This window comes from Platichthys flesus, chromosome 6 (genome assembly GCF_949316205.1).
Source record: "Platichthys flesus chromosome 6, fPlaFle2.1, whole genome shotgun sequence".
Classification (NCBI taxonomy): Eukaryota; Metazoa; Chordata; class Actinopteri; order Pleuronectiformes; family Pleuronectidae; genus Platichthys; species Platichthys flesus.
This window is the reverse complement of record NC_084950.1, coordinates 1,698,692-1,723,264: the sequence shown is the minus strand read 5'-3', so window position 1 is coordinate 1,723,264 and position 24,573 is coordinate 1,698,692. Positions and strand designations below refer to the sequence as shown.

General features: G+C 46.8%; 2 protein-coding genes across 6 annotated transcripts in view; one reads left to right on the top strand and one right to left on the bottom strand.

Moving 5' to 3' along the window:
* Positions 1–1,275, top strand: part of LOC133954712 (homeobox protein DBX1-B-like) — a 4,664-nt gene extending 3,389 nt beyond the window's left edge. The window contains exons 3-4 of the mRNA XM_062389183.1: positions 284–486; positions 609–1,275. Of these exons, the coding sequence (XP_062245167.1) occupies positions 284–486; positions 609–923 (518 nt within the window). The 3' untranslated portion in view covers positions 924–1,275. The remainder of the gene's footprint in view (positions 1–283; positions 487–608) is intronic.
* A 481-nt stretch (positions 1,276–1,756) lies between these two features.
* On the bottom strand, positions 1,757–23,564 carry ckap5 (cytoskeleton associated protein 5). Of its 5 annotated transcripts, none has more exons than XM_062389053.1 (44): positions 23,462–23,564; positions 19,846–19,948; positions 18,736–18,929; positions 17,969–18,175; positions 17,554–17,725; positions 17,325–17,457; positions 17,124–17,224; positions 16,765–16,878; positions 16,575–16,679; positions 16,247–16,336; positions 15,727–15,891; positions 15,324–15,452; positions 15,055–15,219; positions 14,823–14,924; positions 14,573–14,683; positions 14,266–14,358; positions 13,647–13,832; positions 13,420–13,514; positions 13,138–13,321; positions 12,859–13,010; positions 12,431–12,605; positions 12,062–12,175; positions 11,753–11,881; positions 11,472–11,666; positions 11,241–11,367; positions 11,023–11,108; positions 10,553–10,663; positions 9,466–9,588; positions 9,208–9,357; positions 8,922–9,125; positions 8,708–8,843; positions 7,981–8,174; positions 7,716–7,888; positions 5,764–5,937; positions 5,559–5,679; positions 5,300–5,479; positions 5,025–5,212; positions 4,851–4,926; positions 4,579–4,767; positions 4,350–4,487; positions 4,181–4,264; positions 3,910–4,069; positions 3,681–3,802; positions 1,757–3,573 (listed from the first exon to the last, which is right to left on the bottom strand). In XM_062389053.1, the coding sequence occupies exons 2-44, from the start codon at positions 19,900–19,902 to the stop codon at positions 3,313–3,315; spliced, it is 6,165 nt and encodes a 2,054-aa protein (XP_062245037.1). In that variant the 5' UTR covers positions 19,903–19,948; positions 23,462–23,564; the 3' UTR covers positions 1,757–3,312. The 5 variants fall into 5 exon arrangements, with proteins under 5 accessions (XP_062245037.1, XP_062245038.1, XP_062245039.1 ...); XM_062389054.1 differs by having other exon boundaries at positions 1,757–3,570; XM_062389055.1 differs by having other exon boundaries at positions 3,937–4,069.
* Between the last annotated feature and the right edge of the window lie 1,009 nt (positions 23,565–24,573).

Here is a 24,573-nt window from a genome sequence, read left to right as displayed (position 1 = left end):
AAAAAAAGATTTTTGTGTTTGCTAAATTGTTAAAAAGAGTTTGTGCTGGAAGTAAAGAAGGAGGACACAGGTCCACTTCCACCAGTTGTACCAACACGAGTCCCGGTCTCGACAAAACACGCTCTCGACCAATCGTGGGTCATCCTGAGCTGTCGATCCGGATGTTTCAGACGCGTCGTCCATCTTGTGTTACAGCCCATGATTCAAACTTTGTCTGTGGTCATGAGTTACATCCAGATGTTGTTGGATATTAAATCTCCTCCCTCATGTTTTCCCCCTGCAGCCTCCTCCTCTGTGATCCCCGTCCCGGGAACCTTCTCCTGGCCCCTGGCCCCCCGAGGGAAGCCCAGGAGGGGCATGCTGCGGCGGGCCGTGTTCTCCGACCTCCAGAGGAAGGCGCTAGAGAGAACCTTCCAGAAACAGAAATACATCAGCAAACCAGACCGGAAGAAACTCGCCGGGAAACTGGGCCTCAAGGACTCGCAGGTAAACAGGATTCCATTCAGTCCAGTTGTTGGTTTCTGACCTGCTGCTCTTTAACTGTGGATTTAAAACCTGTCGGGATGTTTTCTGTGAACAGTCACTGACGTCTCTCTTCTCCTGTGCAGGTGAAGATCTGGTTTCAGAACCGCAGGATGAAATGGAGAAACTCGAAGGAGCGGGAGCTGCTGTCGACCGGCGGCTGCCGCCAGCAGACCCTCCCCACCAAGACCAACCCGCACCCCGACCTCACCGACGTGGGCAGCGCCACCTGCTGCCACCGGCTCGACAGAACCACCCCCGACAGCCAGGAGTCACACCTGCACCACCACAGTCGTCGTCATCATCATCTTCATCATCACCACAGCCCCTCGTCCCCGTCGGAGTCCAGCAAACAGTCGGAGCTCTCAGAGTCGGACGGTGAAGAAATCAACGTCTCGTAAAGATTTTTATAAAACCCTCCACGATAAAGAGAAACTGTCTGAGACTGAAGAGAAGATGAGTGGAGGTCAGATCCAGATGAGTGGAGGTCCGATCCAGATGAGTGGAGGTCAGAACCAGAAGAGTGGAGGTCCGATCCAGATGAGTGGAGGTCCGATCCAGATGAGTGGAGGTCCGATCCAGATGTGCCTCGTCCACAGCGGTTTCTCCTCGGGCCATATTTCTGTACAGTGTTTGTTTCACATCTATATGAACCTCAGTCTATCTATATACAGTAAAGGAGAAACACTGAGCGCTTTTAGATTTAATATTTGTAGATTTAAATGTTTAACACTTTCATGTACAAATTTTTTCTTTCCCTACATATTTGTAATCTCTATATTTTCTTAAATAAATCGTACAAAATGTCTCACGTTGTGTTGAATTCATCAGAAACTCTTGATCTTGATTTAGAGCAGAAACTAAAACGGTTTAAATTCTTTAACTGCAGAATATTTGATTGTAGAAATATTTAACGGGAAAGAACACAAACATGTCTCAACTTTCAAAAGTACAAACAGAAATAGTGATTTTAGTTATTACACTAATGAGTTTGGTTTTAATTCGTTACTTGATGATCATGGAGTGGAGATGGTTTTTATATCATGACCTTAAACCCAAAGCTCCACGATCATTACTGCACAGACTCTAGCATCAGACTCAAGGTGTCGTCCATCTTTATTTCCCTGGATCAGTCCAACACAGCACTGACAGTTCACTGCCGTAAAACAGAGAAGAACGAGACGCAGATGTTTAATATTCATGTATAAAATAAATAAAGTGATAAAACGTGAAGGATTGTTAAAAAAAACAAGACTTTATTGCCGTTTTCCACTATGGATTATACAAGGAAAGCTGAGAGCAACAATGAAAGACGAGAACTGAGAATTAAATACAAAAACAATGTTATTTATGTTTTTCCTTTTCTCAACATTCATCAGAATAAAACAATGACTGAATTAAAACAGCAGCTTTGTTAATGCAAACTTTATTTACATGAGAAAATTAAAAACTGCCTTCATGCCATGCTCCTTAAACACAGAGTGAGGTTCCTTCAGATGGACCGAGAGCCGCTGACAGACACACGTTTGGTTGATGAGCTTTACAGTGACGGCCATGTTGGCTCTACAGTCCTGTTCCATGTTAAATAACGGAGGGCGGGGGGAGGGGGGGTAATGAGGACGCTACATATACAGTATTTACAGTCAAACGTCGACCGACAGCACGTCCAACACACGACTGAGTCCCACCTGGACGTCTTCCTGAACGCACCAGTGAAAGTCTTCAGGTTTTAAATCTCGACCAATCGCAGCCCTCGATCCCGGAGGAGAATCTTTTCCTCTGAAGGAAGTAAAACCTCAAACCAGCGACTTCACACATTCAGCTTCACGAGAAGGCCACGACATTCTGCTCAGAGACAAACTGGAGCGGTTTCCTAACAAAGATTCTCCCTCGACATCGACAGGAGGCTCTGGAACCTGCTCGGCTCTGGCCCCTGTCACTCAGAGGCCTTGTTGCTGTATAAAGATCATTAACTGGGACTGAGAAGGATACAAATCTGACACTTGTGTTGATCTCAATGAAGTGCTGTTTGGATATTTCTCTTCACTGACACAAACCAGAAGGAAACGTGATCTTTCCGACATGATTTCAAACCTTCAGCTGAAATCACCATGGCCGTGCACGAGGGTTGAGGGTTCAGCCACTAGGGGGCGGCCCCGCGCTGCATGGACACAGCTACAAGTCGGACTTCAGCAAAGTGAAGCGTCACGTTCAAACAGGAAGAAGGAACGTTTAACCTGTCACCACGAGTGAAGCGGTTCATTAACAGTTAAGTGGTTAACGACCTTTACTTATGTACAACGCGCTGTGTCTTGATACTAAAATGGGAGGGGGGGGGGTAGTTCACTATGTGGTTGTTTAGGTGTCGACAGGAGAGAAGAAGGTGAAGGACGAGACTCAGTCCTGATGGTTAACAGCTAAAAATATGATAAATAAAACACTTGAATACATCTGAATTGTATCTAAAAACACTTGGATAGTTTTCTGCAGTGTGAGTGTGTGTGTGTGTGTGTGTGTGTGTAGGTGTGTGTGTGTGTGTAGACGTTCAATCTGAAAGTGCTCGTCCACAAATCAGATGAGGGTGCGTTTGATTTGTAATGACATACAGGCACAGTGGGCAGAGTCAGGATCTAATTCGAGGGTGCGTTTGTTTTTGTGACCGATTTCTGGGGCGTTTGTCTCCAAGTGTTTTCTACCAGCATGAGAATGTGAACACAGAGGGAGGAAGAGGAGGAGGAGGAGGAGGAGGAGGAGGGTGTGTGTTCTACCACCCTCTGGAGGCGGTGCTCCTCACTGCCGGTTGCTCTTTATCCGCTCCAGACGTTTCTTGAGGTCGTCCAGGTTGGCCGCCGGCGAGGCCGAGCGCGTGTGCGTGTGCGACGGGGAGTTGGAGTGTGCGTTGTGTTCCTGCTGGTACATCTCTCTGGACTCTTTGAGCTGGGACAGCTTGCTGTGCAGCATGTCGGTGGAGGACGCCACGGACGGCTTGGACGACAGCAGCGAGGAGATGGGAGGTCGCTGCTGAGGCTCGTCCTCGACTCCGCCTCCCTGCTGCAGGGGAGAGGAAGATGAAGACGAGGGTTGGCTTCTATTGTGTACATACAATACTCAACCAAATATTAAGTGATACTAAATAAAGAGCGTGTGTGTAAACTCACCCTGGAGGTGTTTTCCAGCCCTTGTCTCTGTCTGAGGATCTTCAGCCTCTCGTAGTAAACAGCTGGTTTCAGTTCTTCGTTGTTACTGGTCAGACTGGAGTCCACGCCGTGCTGAGGGATCACTGCAGACACACACAGGAAGACACACACCAGTGTTACAACACATTCTCGACTTCCTCCTCTTCCTCCTCGTCTTCTTCGGAGCTGCAGCGACAGCTCCCAGTCGTACCTGCAGAGGAGTGGACCTGTGACTTGCCTTCTCGTTCGGACTCGATCATGCGAAGGCCTCTCTCCACGTAGCTCTGGAAGAACTGGGACGTGTTTTTCAGGAAGGGCTCCAGGTCGGCGTCCGAGTATTTCTGTTTGTACTCGTACAACTCGGTCAAACCCTGAGAAGAAGACGGACACATGACTTCAGTGTGCCGGGCTCCGTGTTCGGAGGAACGTTTAACCTGCAGCACATTGTCACTAAATGAATTTAACAAAGCAGCTGCACCGACCTCTTTAGTATTTTCCTTGGAGCCGATCTTCTTGAAGATCTCAGACAGAATGTCACTGACCTTCGCCTTCGACATTCGATCGTCCTGAGAAGGAAACAAAGGACAGAGTCAGGTGACGCCTCCTGAAGGAGAGCGATTGGCTGGTTGGATTCTGGCGGGTGTCGCTCACCGTGCGCAGACCGCCCTTCTCGTTCCCTCGGTCGCTCTTTGGTCCCGACAGGTTTCCAGGATGTTTGACCACCAGCCTCAGATGGGCCTCCAGCTCCGACTCATTACGATTCTCTATCATCGATAGGTGGTCCAGGATCTGTTTATCAAGACGTCGGTTTAATGAACAGATCAAAACCTGGAGAGGAATGCAGGGAAGCGTCACTCTGACCAGGATCCTGGTTCGTTACCTTGGGCCCAGTGAGCTTGCAGAGTGTGTGGAGCAGCGTCTTCAGGGTTCTGTGTGGGACGTCGTTCTTCAGCTGCTTGAGCTTCTCCTTGGGAAACACCTTCATGAAGTTGTGGACATCCAGTAAGATCCGGTCCAGGTTGATGCGGTCGATGGTCTCTGGCAGTTGGCGAGTCATCCTCCACAGACACTAAACACACACAGGAGAGTGAGTCAGACGTGATAATCCACTGGAACAGACGAGTGAGGCGCTGTGAGCTGTGATGGTCTCACCTTCATGACCAGTTCAGAGAACTTGGGAGGACCGGCTGTCGTGACCAGACTGTCCTGAAGCAAAACCAGCAGAGCGCTGCAGAGACGCAGGAGGAGACACATCAACCGGTGGAGATAGAAACAGAATCTTCATTTACAGATCTAAATCAATCTGATTTGCCTTTTCACACAAACCTGATCATATTGGTCTGGTGAGACTTCTCCAGCACTCTGATCACCAGCAGGTTGGTGGATCTGATGAGCTGCTGTCCGTCCTCCATGTCCTCCACCCTGCTGTCCAGCATCAGCGTGATCACCCCGTGCATCAGGTCCTTCAACACGCCCATCGACGCCTCTCTGGCCAGGAAGTCCATCGAGAACAACTGACAGGGAGGAGTAAAGAAGTTAGCGTGTCCTCGTCCTGAGCCTCAGCCCCGGGGTCAGTGCTACAGACGCGTCACATGACTCACAGACAGCATGTTTCCTATGATGCAGCTGTACAGTTTGATGATGTCCCTCTTGTCCAGCCGCTCGTCGGCCATGTGCGTGCTGTTGATGAGCCTCAGCTGCATGAAGGTAGCGATGAGGAACTGGTCGATGTGTCCCGACATGACCTCGGCTTTGTCCTCCTGTCGCAGCACCTCGTCAATCTGCGGGGGGGAACGACAACAGTGTAAGAGCTCTATCGGTGTGTGTGTGTGTGTGTGTGTTTGTGTGCGTCTGTTATACCTGTGCCAGAGCCTGTATACTGGTGTTAATGTCTCCACTGGCCACCTGAGAGATGACAAAGTTGATGGTGGAGGCCGTGCTGTTGTGGAGTTCATCATAGTGTGGAGAGACAGAATGGATCCTGCAGAAACAAAGTCAAAGATTCATTTGTGTGGTCGTGAAGCGTCATCTTCTAAAGGTGCTCCGGTGTGTCGGGGGGGCTCACTTGGGCTCGGGGATCATGATCGGCTCCAGCAGCTCTTCCATATTGTGCTGGACGAGGTCCGGCATCTCACACACTCGGCTCTGGTCCCTCTCGATCATGTCCAGGTCCAACTGGAACTCCCTGGGGATGGAGGGGTGGGAGGACTCGCTGTGCTGGCTGTTCTGACGGGCTTGGCTGGACGGACGCAGGGAGAGCGGACAGCACATTATCAATCAGCGTCTCATGGCTCTGGTCCCAGCTGACAGAGGCTCGGATACAAATGGGTGGGTAGTGACCCATTCACACTTCTAACTGGCTTAAAGGTTTTTTTTAGCCAAAAGGACTGGTCAGGTTAGAAATGTCCTTTTTACATATATTTTTCACATAAAAAAAAAAACACACAAAACTGATGATCATTATCAAAATGATTTGTGCGACTGTCAGAAGCAGATTTTTCTTTTCCAGGTACAGAACATCCAGGGGTCACAGATCAGCCGGGGTCAGACTACATGAGATCTCCCGTGATAAACTCTCGTCTAGAAGGAGTGCAGCATGAGGTGGGTTTGGAAAAGATGAAATGAGCAGCAGGCAAAGCTATCGGTCATTTGATCTGGACTTGGACGTCATCATGTCTCTCGGCTCCAACACAGGAAGAACTAACGACTCTAAACACACGATATATAGTCTGACCCCAGCACAAGACAACAGGTAAAGCAGGAGGAATGAATCGTATTAAAGAGACAGCAGCTCTGGTGCTTTACTGACCACATGACGGAGAGGAACAAGGTCAGACTCTTGTTCCCAAACCATGTGAGGAGGCCAAACTCAACTCCAAAGTCAAACTTTGTGATCGTTATCCTTATGAGTGATGGATGTTAGACAGACGGTTTGCATTCAGGAGTTCCTACAATGACGAAGAGGGAAGAGGAGGAGGAGAAAGAAGTACTCACATCCTATACGTGCGATACATTATTCTGCTCCATAAGGAAGGCAGGCAGAGCAGAGAGAGCAAGAAACCACACAGGAAGAAAGATGGAGGGTTAGGAGACAAACAGGCAGACGACAGGCAGCCAGCAAAACCAGCCAGCAAAAGAACACACACACAAACACTCAGGCTTCATCCACACTAGTATATCTTCTTCAATAAACACTGTGTTCAAACTAAAACAATCAGTTTGAATCCACGTCCACACTAATGTGCCTGACGATGCACATCACGTGACCTCTCGTGACCTCTCGTGACCTCTCGTGACCTCTCGTGACCTCTGGATTCCACCTGAGCTGGTGTCAACAGGAAGCAGAAAGAGCTTGGCTACAAGCAGCAATGGTGAAAAGTAAGAGCAGGTAGTTCCTACAAAATGCTGAATTTATCTGAACAGATGTTGGCGCAGACAGCAGGGTCAGCATTCAGGCTTGAGATGTGTATCCATGTTGTGTTATCCATGTTGTGTTATCCATGTTGTGTTATCCATGTTGTGTTCTACACGGCGGCCGAGGCTAACGCCGGTTGTTCTCATCTGGAAAGAGGCCATTTCTCTGCTACGGCAGGAATATCCGTAGCAGAGCTGATGCGTTTCCAAATGAAACATAGCAGGGATGTAGCCTCAGTCACTCACACAGACACACACTCACTGGAGGTTGGTTTCACGGAGCGAGGACAGGATGTATGAGCCTGTGTGAACATGCAGTGACTCAGTACAACAGGGTGAGAGGAGGAGGACAGATTAGTCATGAGCAGAGAACAAACAGTCAGACTCTAAGTCACAGCAGTCGACAGCCTGAACAAGTTCTGGATGTGACAGATTCCAGAGGCGGCTGGTTGACAGGATGAGAACATGCCAGGGGGAAACAAGTGGAAAAGTTGGTTTGGATGAATCATGTTGACCATTTAAATATACGTTTTGTGCTGAGGACATTTGATCCAGTCACACACGTATCGTACATGTCCCACAGGCCGGAGCCTGGGAACCTACTTGAGCTTGTTGGGGTCTTCCTGTGCCGGCCTGCGGAGGAAGGTGGCGTTGGGGTTCGTCGGGTGCTCCTTCTGAGTTCTCTCCACCACACTCGGCTTGGCAGGAGCTGCGGCGGCCTTCTTGGCTGAACGCTTGATTCTCTCCTCCAGCATGCTCATGTCTTTCTCCGACAACTGGAGAAGGACCAGGAGAAGAACGATTTAAAATCGTAGGGAAGGGCGACATGACATCAAACATCGATCAGGACATGTGGCTTCCATCTTACATTTCCAATCAGTTTGTAAACCTGCTCCCCGCAGGCGTTGTAGACGGCCACCACAGTGTTCAGGGCGGCGTTGCGGACAGACGTGTCTCTGTCACCGATGTGAACAGCGATCTCCTTCATAGACTTGGCTGGAACCGGTTGGCATACATTCATCCCGTAGCCCTCGATCAAACAGCCCAGCTCCTCCAGGCATTCTGAGGACGGGAGGAAACAACATGAACAAGTCAGGAAACTAACGTTCCCCCTGCAGGTGTTCATCATGAGCGAAGGGACTCCTTCTGTTTCCACCACAGGGACCTGGTCTAAATGAAGTCCTGGGGACCCAACAGGTCTATACTCAGCAGGTTGTAGATAAAACAAGTGTAAGAATCTTTGAGTTTATTGTGCATTGTTTTGTTTTTCTATTGCTCATCAATGCATCGACGTATCTAAACTACAGAACGACTACACAAGAGGAACTGGTAACAAAGTCCAGACACTTGTGTATTTTTCACCTTTGAAAAATGCAAGTTGAGCAAACGTAACATTCAGCCAGTTTCTCTACCGTCCTTGTTGTTGAATAGTCTGCTGCACTAACGCCATCTGGTGGACGGGAGTGGATGAGCTTGAGGCAGCAGCTAATTTGCTGGTTTGAAGGAACATTTGTTTCCTGGAGCAGTTTTGTAGATGTGGCTCAGGAGACTTAGAGAAGCTTTATCTGATTAGCTGGTTGTGTGTAGAGACATACCAGCTCTCTGTTTGGAGTTCTTGGACTTAGTCCCATCCATGAGGAGAGGGAAGATCTTGGATGCTGGGTAGACTTTACACAGCATGGTCAGTATAATCCGCACGTCTTTGCGAACCACGTCCTTTGACTCTCCAACCTGAAGTCAGGGATGAACGTGAGCAGGTAGAAGACAAAGCCTCTACAGTGGTTCTGATCCTCAGAGATGTGCGCTCACCTTGAGTATCAGGTAGGGGATGAAGGAGTTGGCCTCGTACTCAGTCAGGTGGTAGTCCTCTTCTTTCAACATGACAAACAACAGCTTCAGATACTCCAGCACCTTCATCAGCACCGTGGTGTTGGTGTCAAAGAAGCGCAGCGTGAACCACTTCAGGATCAGGTCCAGACAGCTGATGGTGGCGTCGCTCTCAGTCTCCAGCCTCTGTTAAAAACACACAAACTTCAGTACCAGAGCGACACTCCTGACACACAACCTCCTGGTGGAGCTAGAGGCCGAGCGGTACCTCGATCATGACTCCTATGGCCTTGACGTGTCTCTGGAAGTCAAAGTGGTAAAGCTCATCCTGCAGCCACTTCGCAAAGCAGGTGGACATCTGAGTCTTCAGCTGCTCCAGATATTCATCCCGAGGGGTGTTGAAGTTCCACTTCAAAATCTACAGTGGAAAAGAACAAGAAGTTGAAAATACCACAGAGACCAGATGTAGTATATTGAAATCTAGAAATCCTTTCTAACCATTTCAATACATCTTAACAAACCATACCTTCAGCTGCTTCTCTTCTTTGATCCTCTGTTCCTTAGCGTTGGGGATGAGGACGAAGATCGGCCCGGACTTATCTTCTTCATCCTTCGCACCTTTGGCAGGAGGCTTCTTCCCAGCGGCGCCCTGAGAGGGGAGGCAACACCAGAGAGCGGGTGAGCTGTTGTGTAGTTATAATTGTGTGAAATCACAGGGTCTCTCTGTGATTTGTAGAAGAGTGTGTGTGTGTGTGTGACAGAGTAGAAACAGGGGACAAAGGTGTGTTATGCTGAAAAGATTTCAGTGCAGGTTAGCACACAGAACAGTGATATTATTCCAAAAGATGAAACATACACACACACATTCATGAAGCCTGAAACACCGACATGTGACCTAACTCCGCTTGTGCTCCACTTCTGTATGCATGCATGTACGGCCCTTGATTTAAATGTTACATGTTCAATTTCACCTCACAACTGTGTTTCCACGTGCACGTTATGCAGCTGTGTATTCAGTGGTGGTATTAGTGGAGAAACACAGGATTAGGCTGAGCCAAGACTGGACCAGAGAGACGTCGAGTGTCCACTGAGAAACTGCCTACGTCTGCTGCTCTTGAGCAAAGCCGTTTTCAGACATGCACTTTGGAGAATGTCCTCACAGCTGGACACGGAGATTCTACGGCCACACACGTTCAGAACGTGAAGTTGAGGGACGGTGCTTCACACAGGACGCAGTGTCTTCAGCCCATTGACACCAGCGTCCGCCCTCGTCACCAGAAGCTCTTGAACCTCGTCTTCTTTTCAAGTTGACATCTTCGCCATCTCTTCTTCAGCCTGATGGTTTCTTCCAGTTCAGCCTCCGTCACGTGATACAAACACCACCAATGAAACCATTCGCTCACAGTGAATCCTCTGGTTAATCTCCTGCTGTATTCACACATGGGCTCGTTAGGACATTATCCAGAGCGTTTATTAAGGGACCGACCGGCTTTCCAGAGTTTCAGGGGATTATCGGGAGTTCAGTGCATGTCTGAAAGCAGCTTAAGTAGCAGCAGAAGTGTGAAGACACTCTAGGCCGAGTTTCATCGCGAGGACGCTTGTTGCACATCTACCTGTTGACTGCCAGCAGCAGCCTTCCCTTTGCCGGGGGGCTTTTTACTAGCATTACTGTCCTTGTCCTTGGAGGGAGGGGGAGGGGCGGGTTCCTCGGGGGAGGAGGAAGGCTGAGTGATGACAAAAACCACAGTGTTTACACTTTACTGAAATTAATAAAAAGGAAAAAAGGAAACAATATGAGATGTCGACAACTTAAATAAAAGAAATAAAGATGTTGATGAGTGAATATTTACAGATTGAGTCTTTACACTTAATAACCACACGTTTAATGGGCTCAGGCTGGATTTGATCAAAATCAATGAGGAGCCAAATCCTTGTCAAACAAGATTACGCAGCACAACGGCCCAAAATTATTAATTCAGATTTTTACTCTTTGTGCTGCAAAATAAATCTATCATAAAAGACATGTGAAAACGTCTCTGCTCCTGGATCCACACTGAAAATAAAAACAGGAGCTGCACTTCACCTTCTTGGCAGGGGCTCCTCCCCGGATCTTCTTGACTTCAGGTTTACTGTCAACACAGTCGTCGCTCGATGGCTGAGACCTGGAGGCTGCAGGGGACGAGCAAAGGACATTTGTTGTTTCTGTTGAGCATATTTTTACCATATTATCTTTTCAGGAACCAGATATTAAACTTTTAACCCTGATATTCGAAACTGTTGGTCCATCGTGAAGCCACACACCTGAAGCAGCTCTGCTTGGCTCTGCAGAGTCTTTCCCTCCTCCTGCCTTGGCGGGAGCGGCGGGTTTGGCCGGCATCACTGCCCTGGCCTTTTCCAACATGGCTACCACCTGATCCTTAGAGGAAGTCTGGAGAGAGATAAAGACAGATCAACAATTAAAGACATGACTCACTGTCGGGGGTCGGATACTAAGTTATTTTTTAGTCAAAGCACAAAATATCAGCTCAGTACTTTGAGTTTTCCAGCAGCCTTGATCATTTTCTCAAAGCCCAGGTGCATCATGAAGGTGGGCAGCGCGTCCTGAGCCCTCTTCCTCACGTCTCCGTTTCTGTCCTCCAGGCAGGCGTAGAGATGAGGGACACACAGCATCAGATCCCCAGGCACCGTCCTCAGGGTGGGCAGCTTCTCCGCTAACCAGCCGAGCACCTGTGTGATGAAGCGGTTTCAGGATTTAGTTCAGGATACAGAAAACACCAATAAGACAGAAGAGAAGAACTCGTGTCTGTGCGAACCTCCTGTCGCAAAAAGGGATTTTCTCTCTTCAGCTCCTCTGACAGGTCTTCTCCCTCCAGCCAGTCCTTCATCCCCGTCTGCTCCACCCAGGCCTGCAGGGTAGTCATGGCTGCTGCCCTCACATTAGACTGCAGAGGGACAGAGAGACATGGTTATCTCACAGTCAGAGGACATGAGGCTGTCCCCAGACACCTCTCCATACCTCTTTTGATTTATGAATGAGCCTTCTCAGAAACTACAAACACAGCGCTGCCACTATTGTTAACATGAAAGCACAGATGTGTGTTGCTGCTGCATGTGTCCAGTACCTTGCTGTCTCCCAGTACAGTGATGATAGGGATTCCCAGTGCTTTGACATGCTGCTTCAGTCCAGGTCCCATGGCTATAGCCAGCTGCTGCAGGATGGTCAGAGTCTGTTGGACCTGGAGAAATAAACACAACTCGTTTTAACTTACTGCTCTTCCAAATACATTTTTCACTATGAGCTCCACGTTCACCACAATGACCCAACTGGGTCGCTTTTAAGGTTTTCTAAATAACCCTGTGACCAAGGGACACAACTGGTTGTAGGTCTGTTAATCTTGTCCTAATAAAAACTTAAAGTATGAGGGGATATGACAGAGGGAATTTGTGTTTTATATCAAACGGTAGCTCAGCAGTTCTGCTCTCTTACTGACCAGGATCTTGTTGGAATCTCCGAGTCGTTCCTTCAGGGTCAGCGGCAGCTCCCCGATGTTTGTTGTGACGAACTTGGCCTCTGATAGGATGGCCGCTGCCTCGTCCAGCCCCTCCTTCCTGATCTTCCAGTTCTTATCGCCGATTTTAGACACCAGGTCGGACGTGATCTTGTCACTGAGGAGGAGACAGGGTCAGTTATGGAAAGTTATTTATAATCAACATATTTTCATGTCATGTGGGAAAATGATAAATCACTCAAGAACCAACAACAACTTCTTTTGAAGTTGGTAAGTATTGGTATGTAAAGTACGATAAAGTGGCATCAAATATTTTCCTATTCTGGCTATTTTGACTAACAAGTAAATGGGTTGGAGTCTTTGTCTGTATTCAAATTCATTACTTCAGAGTCACTGGTCTGTCTGGTTACCTGATATCTGTTCTGGGCAGCAGGTCCATGATGTCCTGTCCTCCTGCTGCTGCTCCTCCCTCCTCATCCTGCTCCTCTCCGTCGTCACCCGCCTCCTCCGCTGCCGCCCTCTTGTTGAATCTGGTTGGAGCTGGAGGAGACTGGCCCTTCATCTTTGAGGGTTGCACAGACCAATTGATCATTTCTTATCCCCTTGTCATGAGCAACTCCCTCCACAGAACTTAGCTGAACGTATAGACACAGTGTGTTTCTGTTTCTTGAACTCTCGGATGTTCTTACCTTTTCAAACTCTGCGTCGATCTGTGCGAGGAGAGCCGGCTTCTCGTCTTCAAAGAACATTCGCAGAGGAGCTCCCATGTAGAGGTGCATGACTCCCAGCAAGGTGATGGCTGCTGTCCGGATGGCGGGGTTGGTCGCTCCCAGAGCAGTCTTCACGTTGTTGATGAAACCTTTCACATTGATCCTGGACCGAGAAAGACAAATGTCAACAGATTATCTTAAAGAGCTTTAGCATCTTTGGTCTTTTTAAGATCGAGTGTTAAAATGACGACTGAAGATTACCCAGCAAAGCCAAACTCCTTCATGGCGTTGGCCAGCCAGTTGAGAGTCTCCGCCTGGTTCTTTGGGTTCTTCTGTCCAAATGCAATTGAGACAACCTAACAAAAAAAAACAATACAAACCTTATAAAACAGCATGAACCCTTTGAGGTCAGAGCTTTGTCAGGGGTCAAAAAAGCCTTTTCAAATTCAACATGGTCACATAATAATGAAGGGACAATGGTTAAAAACCTGTTCTGCAGTCCAGGGCAGCGAGCACGCCTCCCCGATCGCAGTCAGGCCCTCTTTGGCGATTCCACCACATTTGACGTCTGAGACTTTATCTACCAAGCCGTCTAAAACCACGAAGGCCGACGTCTTTGAAAACTGTCCTTTCTGAGCAATAAGAGTCACAATGCGCAGCTTCATCTGCATCACCTAAACCCAGAGAGAGGAGACAACGACATGAGACAAGGAACCTCCCAATCCCTCAGTGACTCTCCCTCCCCTGACCTGAAACTCTGTTTGCTCTCATCCTGAAATCTTCTTGAGGGTTTTTAATCTTTGCTCTGAGGAGTTTGGTGAAATCCTCAATCAGATAAAATGTCCATGGTTTAAAATCTGTTAAACTAAAAACCAGGGACATTTGTGTAAAACTGTGCATGTGATTTTAATTTGGTACATATTTCTGATTTCCCTCCTTCCTCCGATTCCTGGTTAATGAAATATTAATGAGTCATGTTTATATCGTCATTTCCATTTAGTTACATGTGAGGTTAAATATTTACGTTCACAATTTTACCTACAACACTTCAAGAGATAATTTCTCCAGGTTATGATCGTGAGATGAGTAATAAAAAATAACAGTTACCTGAAAGTTTGTCTCCTTCCAACCTGGTTTCTTGGCCAACATCCTGACTAAAGCCTGACAGGGCATCTGCCCTTTATCCATGGTCTCAACGGCCTAGAAGCACAGAGGAATCTACAGATTAATGTCTGCAGATTTAAGATCATTGTTCATCAGATCGTGACACTTGAAGATTTTTCATGTTTAATCTCCAAACTGAAAACTTTTATGTCTTTATTCAACAAAGATGAGCATCGATTCCTGAGATTGGAGTAAAGCATTTAATTATCAAATTGATTACTCAATCATCTTATTGATCAGTTGTACTTACCCGTTGGAATTCCTCCATACTCGCCAGTCTCTCCTTCCAGTTGGCCGAGTCCAGCTGCTGCAGACAGGAACCAGGAAGTACGCCTCCTGCCAGGTCCTCGCACGCCTCGATCTGATAAAACACACACTAGTGTCATCAGAAATTCCGATTCCTCTTTTTGGGGCTCGTCTTCCTACATTTTTTCCCACATCTTGTTTTAAGGTCACTCAACCTTCACCTGACATGTGAGAGCGTTTACAAACAGACTCACCGACAGTTCGGTCTCGATCACTTCTTTGTTGTCAGCCGTCTTCTTGGCTTTTCCTCCGGCTGCAGAGGCGGGTTTGCTTTTCTTAGGCGGACCTGATGCCGTCTGCAAAACAAACAGAGACTTGATGTCGGTGTAGATTGAGTCCATGACCCAGAAACGGCTGAATAACCAGGTTAAGTATTCTTTCATTCATTCATTTTAGTTTTCTATGTGTGCATTGCAGTGCACATACCTTGCTGGTAGCAGCGGATGGGTTCTTCCTGGGTGGGGCAGAGGATTTTGCAGGAGCTTCAGCAATGGGGGGGGCTTTAGCAGCAGCTTTCTTGTCCCCGGCTCCGCCTCCTCCTCCTCCTTTTTTACCTCCAGGGAGCTCCACCTTATCAGCACTCTCCTTTATCTGTTAACACATGAAAGAGAGGGACAGCGATTAGCAGGCGAGGGGGGTCAAAATGTAGCTTCATAAAAAGGTTTGATGGGAGTTTTCCTTCGACTGATCGTTACCCTGTCCAGTTTGAGTTTATCCAAGTCGGCCAAGAACGGGTTCACAGCCTTCTCTCCAGCCACCTTCATGGCCGTCCCCAGAGCGTCAAACGCAGCGTCACGCACCTCTGGAGCCGAGTCGTTCACTTGCTGGAATGGAGAAGAGAGCGAGGATTTAATGGTGGAGGTTATCTCACACAACCCGATATGAACACGATATCTATGGGCTCTCACAAGTTATTAATTTAAATGGTAGTATTGGTAAGTTTCACAATATTTTTCACTGAACATTTTGTTTTATCAGTCCTGTATTGAGACAAAAACAAAATGAAACATCTGATTTAATTATCATTAAGAGTTTAGTCAAAAAAAAAAAAAAAGTTACTGATACGGTGAAGGTGTTTCCAGTCGGGGGTGCAGGTACCTTGACGAGAGCAGCACAGAAGGGTTTGAGGACGCTCTTGGGCAGAGTGGCCTGTGTGCAGTGTCTGAAGGAGCGGGCTAGATACAGGGAGGCCTGCTGCTTGATGGAGGGATTCTTATTGTCCATCACAGAGAGGATGTCCTCAGAAAGGTTCTGTAGAGTGGTCTGGAAAGAGGACAGAGAACATTAGACATTATATAAACAATAAAAACATCAAGGTCTTCTAAAAAAGCATTAGAGGTCTGGGGAGTCGTTGGAGTGCTCTATAAATAACAGTAAATGAAGTAAGGAATCAATACACGAGCAGTGGTGGCTCTGTGGAGTCACGTCAGCCCGACTGATGGAAGCTTTTAGAAAAGTGAACATTAAAGAAGTAACTTCATCGCTGTAAAGGAACTTCTCAAAACTTTATGTTTGTTTAATTATCATGAACCCAGAGAAAACCAATATGATATTATATGTTCTCTCAACAGGGTGTTTTTAGTTGGATCATGGTAACCTGTGTTTACACTCTACTTACAGTGAGGAAGATGGCATCAATAGCCTCTTGCAGGGCCAGGACGACTTGAGGCTTCTTCTCCTTGAACTTCTCCAGAATAGTTGGAACCACCTGAATACACACACAGCTCCAATTTAGCAATAATCACAGATTCTGAAACGAGCAACAGTTCAGTCCTTCAACTGTGGTTTTGTTTGACACAAAGAAATTAATTAATTAATCAATTAATTACATCTTGAACTGTACAATATTTTCACTTATTTCATTTATTTTGTATTTAACTCCTTTAAACTTAAAATGTCTCTTTTTTAACATTGCTGTATAATGTGAAGAGTTTCATTTAACTCACTTGTCCGGCATACGTTCCAAATTTCTTCCTGAGACCAGTGGCGAGTCCGGTCAGACATTTTGCTGCCAGCGTCACCAGCATCACGTTGGCATCTTTTCCCACAACCTGGAACATGAAACCAGTAAATGCTCAATATCGAGTTACCAGGTCGCTCCTCTTGTTAAGATTGATGAAGTAATTCAGTCTTTACCTTCTTCAGTGCTCGGACGAGGTCTCCATAGTCTCCATTCTCCAGTTTGGGCTTCTTGGCCAGAAGCTCCACAGCCTCCAGAGCTTCCTTCCTTTCCTGCCACTTTTTAGCTTCCTGCAAAAATACAAGCAAGAACATGGTCACAGCCAAACTATTATATTACATATTCATCCATTAGCTCAACCCATTTATCCATAAGGTTAAAGAAAATGACCCTTTAAAGCTAAAACGCTCTGTGTCAACACAAGCATCACAGCTCCAAATCACTATAGAGCATCAAACTTCATCAAAGCAGTTAACACAGAAACACTTGATTTGTTTAAGTTTCACCAGTAGTCTATATAGTTTTAAAAACATACAATTTTGTCGTAGAAGTCTTTAGGAATCTTGGCCAGAATATCCACAGCTTCCAGCAGCTCATACGGATCCACTGCGACCACAGCGTCTTCTTCATCATCTCCTGAAAGAGGAAGAGGAGAGGGCATGACTATAACTCATCACCATTTCAATTTGTTTGTGTATGTACCTGTCATAGCAGTTTGTTGTCTGTGTAAGCCTACCATCAGAATCTGCTCCTCCTTCAGCACTTTGGTTCATGAACTTTGCCTTCAGGTCCTGCTGCGAGCGCAAGAACCTCGTTTGCTTGGCAGGAGCAGAAGGGAGCTTCACCCACTCCTCCTCCAGGTCCTTCAGCTGCAGAGACACAACAAGGAGGAGTTGAACTTCACCCAGAGAGGAACATTAACATTAAGATTTACAGTAAGTAAAGATGTAATGATTCTGTCCTACCTGTACAGAGTTGATGGTCTGCAGTGAAGGTCTAATAGCATCTCTGATCCATCTGTAGATCTCCACAGCGAGCAGCCTAGCTTCGTCTCTCACCGCCTTCTCTCTGGATTCAAACTGCTTCGGCAAAATCTTCACTATTGGTTTCAGAGTCACAATCTTGGATCCATACTCACTATGGGAAGATGACAGATCGAGGGGTGAGAAGTCAGTGTCACTGAGATGAGATAGACGACTGGTTCACTTAATACTGGGACGACTTACAGCAACCATCTAGCTCAGGTATCGTTCATTTAGAAGACTTGTTATTAATAAATCTCCATAAGACACAACATAAGATGCACATTGTTTTCAGCTTGTCCCCACTGTGAGGACATCAGAGGTTTTCTCACACTCCAACCAGGGAAGAAGCACTGACCTGAGAGCCCTCCTGAGAGTATCCATGCAGGTCACCACGATCTTGGGGTTCTTGTTGTCCAGTCCCTTCAGCAGCTCGTCCTGAACCACCTCGACCTTCTCGATCTCGATGTACATCATACAGATGTCGGCGCCCAGCTCCTTGGCCCGGGCCTTTGGCTGGTTGAACACTTTGGTCACCACACCCGACACCACCTCACCGGTCGTCCTGGAGATAAAAATATGAACAAGTTTGACATGAGTGGACCTTTTTAAAAGATCAGCATGAGTGCGCTTTACCTCAGCGGCTACAACTCCATCCTAATGGGAAGCACTGCACACTCCCTAATAAAGACATTTCAATGTGCATAAAGCTAAAGCATCGGTTCTCGTGAGATCCCTCATGCCTGCAGACCAACTCCTGGGTCTGCATCATCTCCTTGAACCTATCATATCTTTCTTGGCCTCTCCCTACCTCCAGGGAACATCCTCTAACTTTGCCATCCCTTCAAACAACATCACTGTCTATTTAGTTTTATTTACTGTGACAAAAGATAAATCAGTTGCCCCCATAACAACTTCCCTGACATGTTAATTCCCGTCTGTGGGCATTAACAAACTGTTGTGCATTGTTCTGGCGTCTGTTGAGGCTTTAATTTAATAATCTAAACACGTCCCGACCAATGCAGCCCCCCCAGTGGTATTTTAAAGACGCAGTGTTTCTGCTCTGAATGATCACTTATTCCAGTCTTTCAAAAACATGCCCTTCTTGATGTGACCATTACTCACTTGGTAGCTACATGAGCGTTCTCGACGAAGACCAGAGCCGCCTCAAGGCCTTTGAGCTGAGCCACAGCGTTGGAGTCTGTGACAAACTTCTTCAAGAGTCCGAGGTACTTCCCCCACTCTGGACTCTTCTCATCCGTTATCTTCTGAAACAACTTCACAGCTTCTTCATAACCGCTCAGACGGGCTTTCCACACCTGAAGAAGTGCACGGGTCGCAGAGAAGAGAGTGAAGAAGAAGAAAAAGAGAGAAACATTACAACAACTGCTGCAACTGACAATTATTTTCATTACGGATTAGTCTGCCGATTGTTTTTTGCAATTTCCGAAAAATTACAATTAGAAATTTCCCATACCAAAGGTTAAATGGTCCGCTTACCAAAACATAAAGATACTCATATTAGTTGAAAAACGACTAAAACATTAACAGATGCTGCTTAATATTCCCCTTAGACTTAAATTAAGTAAGTTAAGTATAGTGTGTATATTGGCAGCAGGAAAGTTTATAAGAGAAAGTCAGAGATAAACTGTGTTTCAGGGTTTGTGGTAATAAAGGAACTTATAAACAACAGTGAAACTATGACATAAAAGAAAATAACAATTCTTAGCTGCTGGCATTTCATGGGACAATTGGCCAAATGTAAAACCACTGCAGCATTAACCATCCAGGCAGAGGAGCCATTGTTTGAGAAAAAGTAGAATCAAACACAATAAGTTGCCAAACAACTGGATGTCATTGATTCGATTCCCGTTTAATTACTTACAGTACAATACATTAAGACTGGTGTCATGCTTGATTGGTTAACAGCATGCTGGTATGGGGTCGATTGGATTTGTGTATTAGATTAATCCTCTACTTAAAGCCTATTGTGGATAAGGATCTAAATAAACAGGGGAAGCACAGCAGTATGTCAGGAAGCTAATCAGACAGCAACTGTGCCTGTGCTGGTTTAACTGTGAGACGAAGTTAAGATGAGCTTCAGGAAACACCAGCTGAACATGTACACAAACAAAAGCTATGCATGATCATCTCATAACAGGAACGTTTTGTGGGAGACGTATAGTAAACATGTCCTGTTATTAGTTCTCTAAAAAGGAATCTGAGGAAACTCACCTTGTGTTCACATTTCTGGTCGGTGGGAAGCTTCATCCACTCGCTGTCGTCCCCCATGTTGGCCACTGGAGGGGGGGGGGGGGGCTTCCCCAAAGGTACTCAACTGGAAAAACAGCAAAAATAGATTTACTGGAGGGAGGAGTAAACCCTAAAAATCCTTTCATAGCTGCAGCAACTGTATTTCCATCTCTGCTGGTGATATTCAACAACTTTCCCTTCATAGAGAATTGTTTGGCCTAAAGTGATCAGGTTGGTCCTGGGCCAAAGTCATTGATTACTATAAAATAAATAAATCTGTATGATTGTACCAGAACTTGAGGGAAAGTCAAAAGTATCTGTAAAAGAAATAACTTTTTTTAACGGTACGATAATGTATAAAGACTTGAGATGACCACTGCAAGCGGACTTAGTGGCTCCCCGGGTGTCTACCCACGTCCTGGTACAAACCCCCCACGGCCTGATGGCTCAGTACCACCCCCATCAAATTTTCATCCTGGAAAAACCCTGCTTAAGATGCTTTCAGACATGCACTGAACTCTGAATAATCTCCTGAAGTGATCCAGAGGGGAGTCAGTTGCTCCAGAAAATACTTTAGTTTAGCCTAGAGTCAGTATCAGTAATCTAGACCACCATGTTCCAACTAAGATACATCTTTACATGTCAGTTGTTGACAATAGGAGAGTGAATCAAGTGAAGTCAGTTGCTGTCTCTGTCAGTCGCTGACTTCCAGTTGAAAGTATTAGCATGTGATCGTCTAATGCACATTCAGGGAGTGGCTACGGGTTCATATTTCCTATTGATCCGGTCCAGTCTCATAAAACAGGCTCAAGATCATCCACGTCTCTGCAAAGTGCTGTCGTCATGGAGCCAAATATTACACATAAGCAGTGAAAACCTGACAAATTGAGTCTTTCAAATTGTTAATGGGAGTATGACTCACGGTAGAGTCCTGAACATTTTACCACCGCTGCCAACAAATGTGTTACAAACTCTGTTCCAGGCCTCTGGATGAACAGAGAGCAGCGATCTCTGTGAAAAGGAAATTGCTTATTCAACGTGACCTTGCTTGTCCATAGGACTCGTGCACAGACGCATAGAACGTGACTTGAAAGCTTTCCAAGAATCCTCTTGTTGACCTGAGGCGACAGGGCGTTTGTCCATAGAGAACCCCCCCCCTCCCTCAACAAACCAGAGACTGCACGGACCTGTCCTCCTACAAAGCACAACTTAAACCCACCTCTTTTTATTTTAAAAACAATATACAGCATGGGGCCTGTGCTACGAAGCACGTTCAACATACACTCAGTTAACCTAACCTCAGCTCTCCTGATAAACTGTATGAAAACTATGAAGCTGGTTATCAACCGTCTCAGTTACCTGTGGGTTTTCTTATCCAGCTCATGTGTTTGTGACAGAGGCTGAGCCGCTTATTATGAGGATCATCGTCAGAATCATGAATAAAGTCTAAAAATAAATCCATTATCTCATGGTAAAGTCTGTAATAGGGATCTCCAGAAGTAACACTCCACAAAGTGAAACGTAAATGATGATCACATAACTAGAATATATGAATATCGCTGAACTGATTAATTTGACTAGGATTATAACTGATTGTTGACAGATGATGAACAAACTATTACGAAAATGCGACGCAGATAAAAACGTTGAAGTGATGTCAGTGTTTCTTCTGCCAAAGCAGAGAGAAGAGAAAAGATGTTAACGAGCAATGAGTCCTTGAAATGTTCATTAATAAACGGTTCGTTGATCTTTTTATAATAAAATACATTGGAGGCTTTAGTTTGTCAGGAATCAAAGGATCTTTGTTGAATTAAAATGATTCTATAATAGTTGTGTGTTCCGTGTGGAGTTTGCCCCCCCCATCGCTGCCTTGGTTTTGTCCAGTTTCCTCCCAGGACATAGAGATTGGGATTAGTTAATTGGAGAATCTAAATTAACTGTGTGATTGGTTGTTTGACTCTTTGGTTTCCTGTGATCTGATTGGTCAGTAGTTCAGTTCTTGATCCCTCATCTGAAATTTCTGGTTAACAGTCCAGCATCACTTAACAAATTCTGGGGCCCGCCTCCTTCAGAGGACGCTGTTAACACAGGGTCGGGCAGACTGAGAAGGTTGATCTGAAATGAGACGTCTGGTTCACAGAAGCTTTCTGTGACCAGCATCACCAGGTGATCCCGCCCCTACTGCTGTTGACTGGCAACGTGGATGAAGTGGAATGCAACTACAACATTTTAAAGCTCCTTGGTTTTTTGACATGTGAACCTTTAGCTGTTTGGTTGCGTTAAGCTACTCCTCAAGCATCAGGTGTCTGGTCTACGATGAGTCCTGGGACGGGTGGCGATGGGAGTGATCCACACGCCTGAGCCTCCATGTCTCTGGGTCCAAAGGACATATTTGATTTCCACATTTCAAACAGCTTTCCATATGCGACACTCTAGTCGCAGCACCACGACGCAACCGGTCTTCAAATATACAACCACCCTTTACAACCAGCTCTGCTCCCAGTAGAACTACACGCACCCATTATGGAAGGCACTTTCACTTTTCCTGGTTTAACTCTCTTAACTGTGCAATGGTTTCATGAGAAATCCATTCACTGTACATATTCTCACACTGCACATATGTTTATGGTTTTTACACGTAAGCATTACATGTTACTTATTACCTACTGATGCCTATTTTGGACTCTTGCTGCTGTAATATTGCAAATTTCTCATCTCATCTTACATGGGGGGGAGGGGGGGCGGATAGAATCTAGGACAAGTCAATACTAATGTGGATATAACGGGAAAATAGTGCTAAGCATAAAATGTTAATTCCTCTCGGACACAACAGTCGAGGTCAGAGATCAAATAATCTCCCCACGCTGCAGAACAGCCTCAACACTCCCCCCCCCCCCAGCTGTAACCGCCATTACACAGGGTTCTATGACAGGTAGGAGCATGTGCACGAGGGAGCAGGCAGGTGAACTACACTGCAAACAATGCGTCTGAAGTTATGACCTACATTCAAACGTCAACACAACCTGGGCTGAGAATGACCCCCCCCCCCCCCCCCCCCAGCCGCTGGAGCCCACGTACAGCTTCACCCAGAAACTAGCCTGCACCCTGACCAGTCATCACCACCAGGCTAGCAAAGCCCAGCTACCAGTGCCAACCACGATCTGGTCTTGTCAATATCAACATTTCCAGTGTGCTCCCACTGGGAGTGGTCGGCATCCTAACTAGCTGTCGGCGGTTACCAGTCATGTGAGCGCCATTAACTAGCTAACTTAGCAACAACACTGACAGCTGCTAGGTGCGAGTTCGAACGCGGTTTCTGGTCCAACGTCTCCTCGGTGTGAACTCACGCGTGTCCGGCCTCGATGCACAAACTGGTTTACTGGTTGTCGGCCCCTGGAGACAAGGTTCCCAGCGGGTCCTCGCTCCTCGTTAGCCGCCGTTAGCCGCTGGGTACCCGGGCTAGGAGCTAATCTTCCATCCGCGCCAACACAGCCAGGCCGAGCAACGCACTTCACACGGGGGGGACACACGGCCAGCTAGCCTCGTTAGCCTGGAGCTAACTGCGCGTTCTGAAAGGGAATCGGATGTTTAACGTTACCTGCTGGGGTCAGTGGGAGACAATGTGCCGCTGGCTGTCCGATTTAATGGAGGGATACTGGTTCTGTGTGGTGGAGCTCAGCCGAGCTTTATACCAACTTCACCAGTGACACCTGCTAAACAAAACACCACTTCCGTTTCACAGTAAAGCTCAGAGACACGGCGGCGCTCCATCGGGCAAACTGTGGAATTAACTCGTGTATGTTCAATAGTTTCATATTTTGTTCTGTATATTAATGTAAAATAATATAAACTGATGTGTTTCTGTATCTCAACAGGAGACTGAGTCAGCTGGTACTTTTGTTTTAGGCACGAATTAGAGGCAACTTCCGGTTTTGTGGTTGCTGCGTCTGTCCAGCTTGTTTGCAGGTTTGAAACGTCTCCAAGGGCGGAGAGACAGTGGAAGGGCGGAGACAGGAGGAGACAGGAGGAGAGACAGAGAGAGACAGAGAGAGACAGGAGGAGAGACAGAGAGAGACGGGAGGAGAGACAGGGAGAGAGAGGAGAAGAGACAGTGGAAGGGCGGAGACAGGAGGAGACAGGAGGATAGACAGGATGAGAGACAGAGAGGGAGACAGGAGGAGAGACAGGGAGAGACAGGAGGAGACAGGAGGATAGACAGGAGGGAGACAGGAGGAGACAGGAGGGAGACAGAGAGAGAGACAGGAGGGAGACAGGAGGAGAGACAGTGGAAGGGCGGAGAAAGGAGGAGAGACAGGAGGGAGACAGGAGGGAGACAGGAGGGAAGACAGGAGGGAGACAGGAGGAGAGACAGTGGAAGGGCGGAGAAAGGAGGAGAGACAGGAGGGAGACAGGAGGGAAGACAGGAGGGAAGACAGGGGAGAGAGACAGGGGGAGACAGGAGGATAGATAGGATACAGAGAGAGATAATGGAAGGGCGGAGAGACAGTAGGGGAAACAGAGACAGGGGGGAGAGGGGATACAGGAGGAGAGACAGGGGAGAGAGAGAGAGTGGGGGAGACAGGAGGAGAAAGACAGAGACAGACAGGAGGAGTGACAGGGGAGAGAGAGACAGACAGGAAGAGAAACAGGAGGAGAGACAGGGGCGAGAATTGAGAGAGTGAGACATTTATTTATTTAATATTTATTACA

Coding starts and splice junctions, on each gene's coding strand:
- ckap5 (XM_062389053.1), bottom strand. CDS start 19,902: ATGGGGGACGACAGCGAGTGGATGAAGCTTCCCACCGACCAGAAATGT. Junction 17,225..17,324: donor AGGAGGAGCAGATTCTGATG/GTAGGCTTACAC, acceptor TTCCTCTTTCAG/GAGATGATGAAGAAGACGCT. Junction 4,265..4,349: donor AGAAGGGCGGTCTGCGCACG/GTGAGCGACACC, acceptor TTTCCTTCTCAG/GACGATCGAATGTCGAAGGC.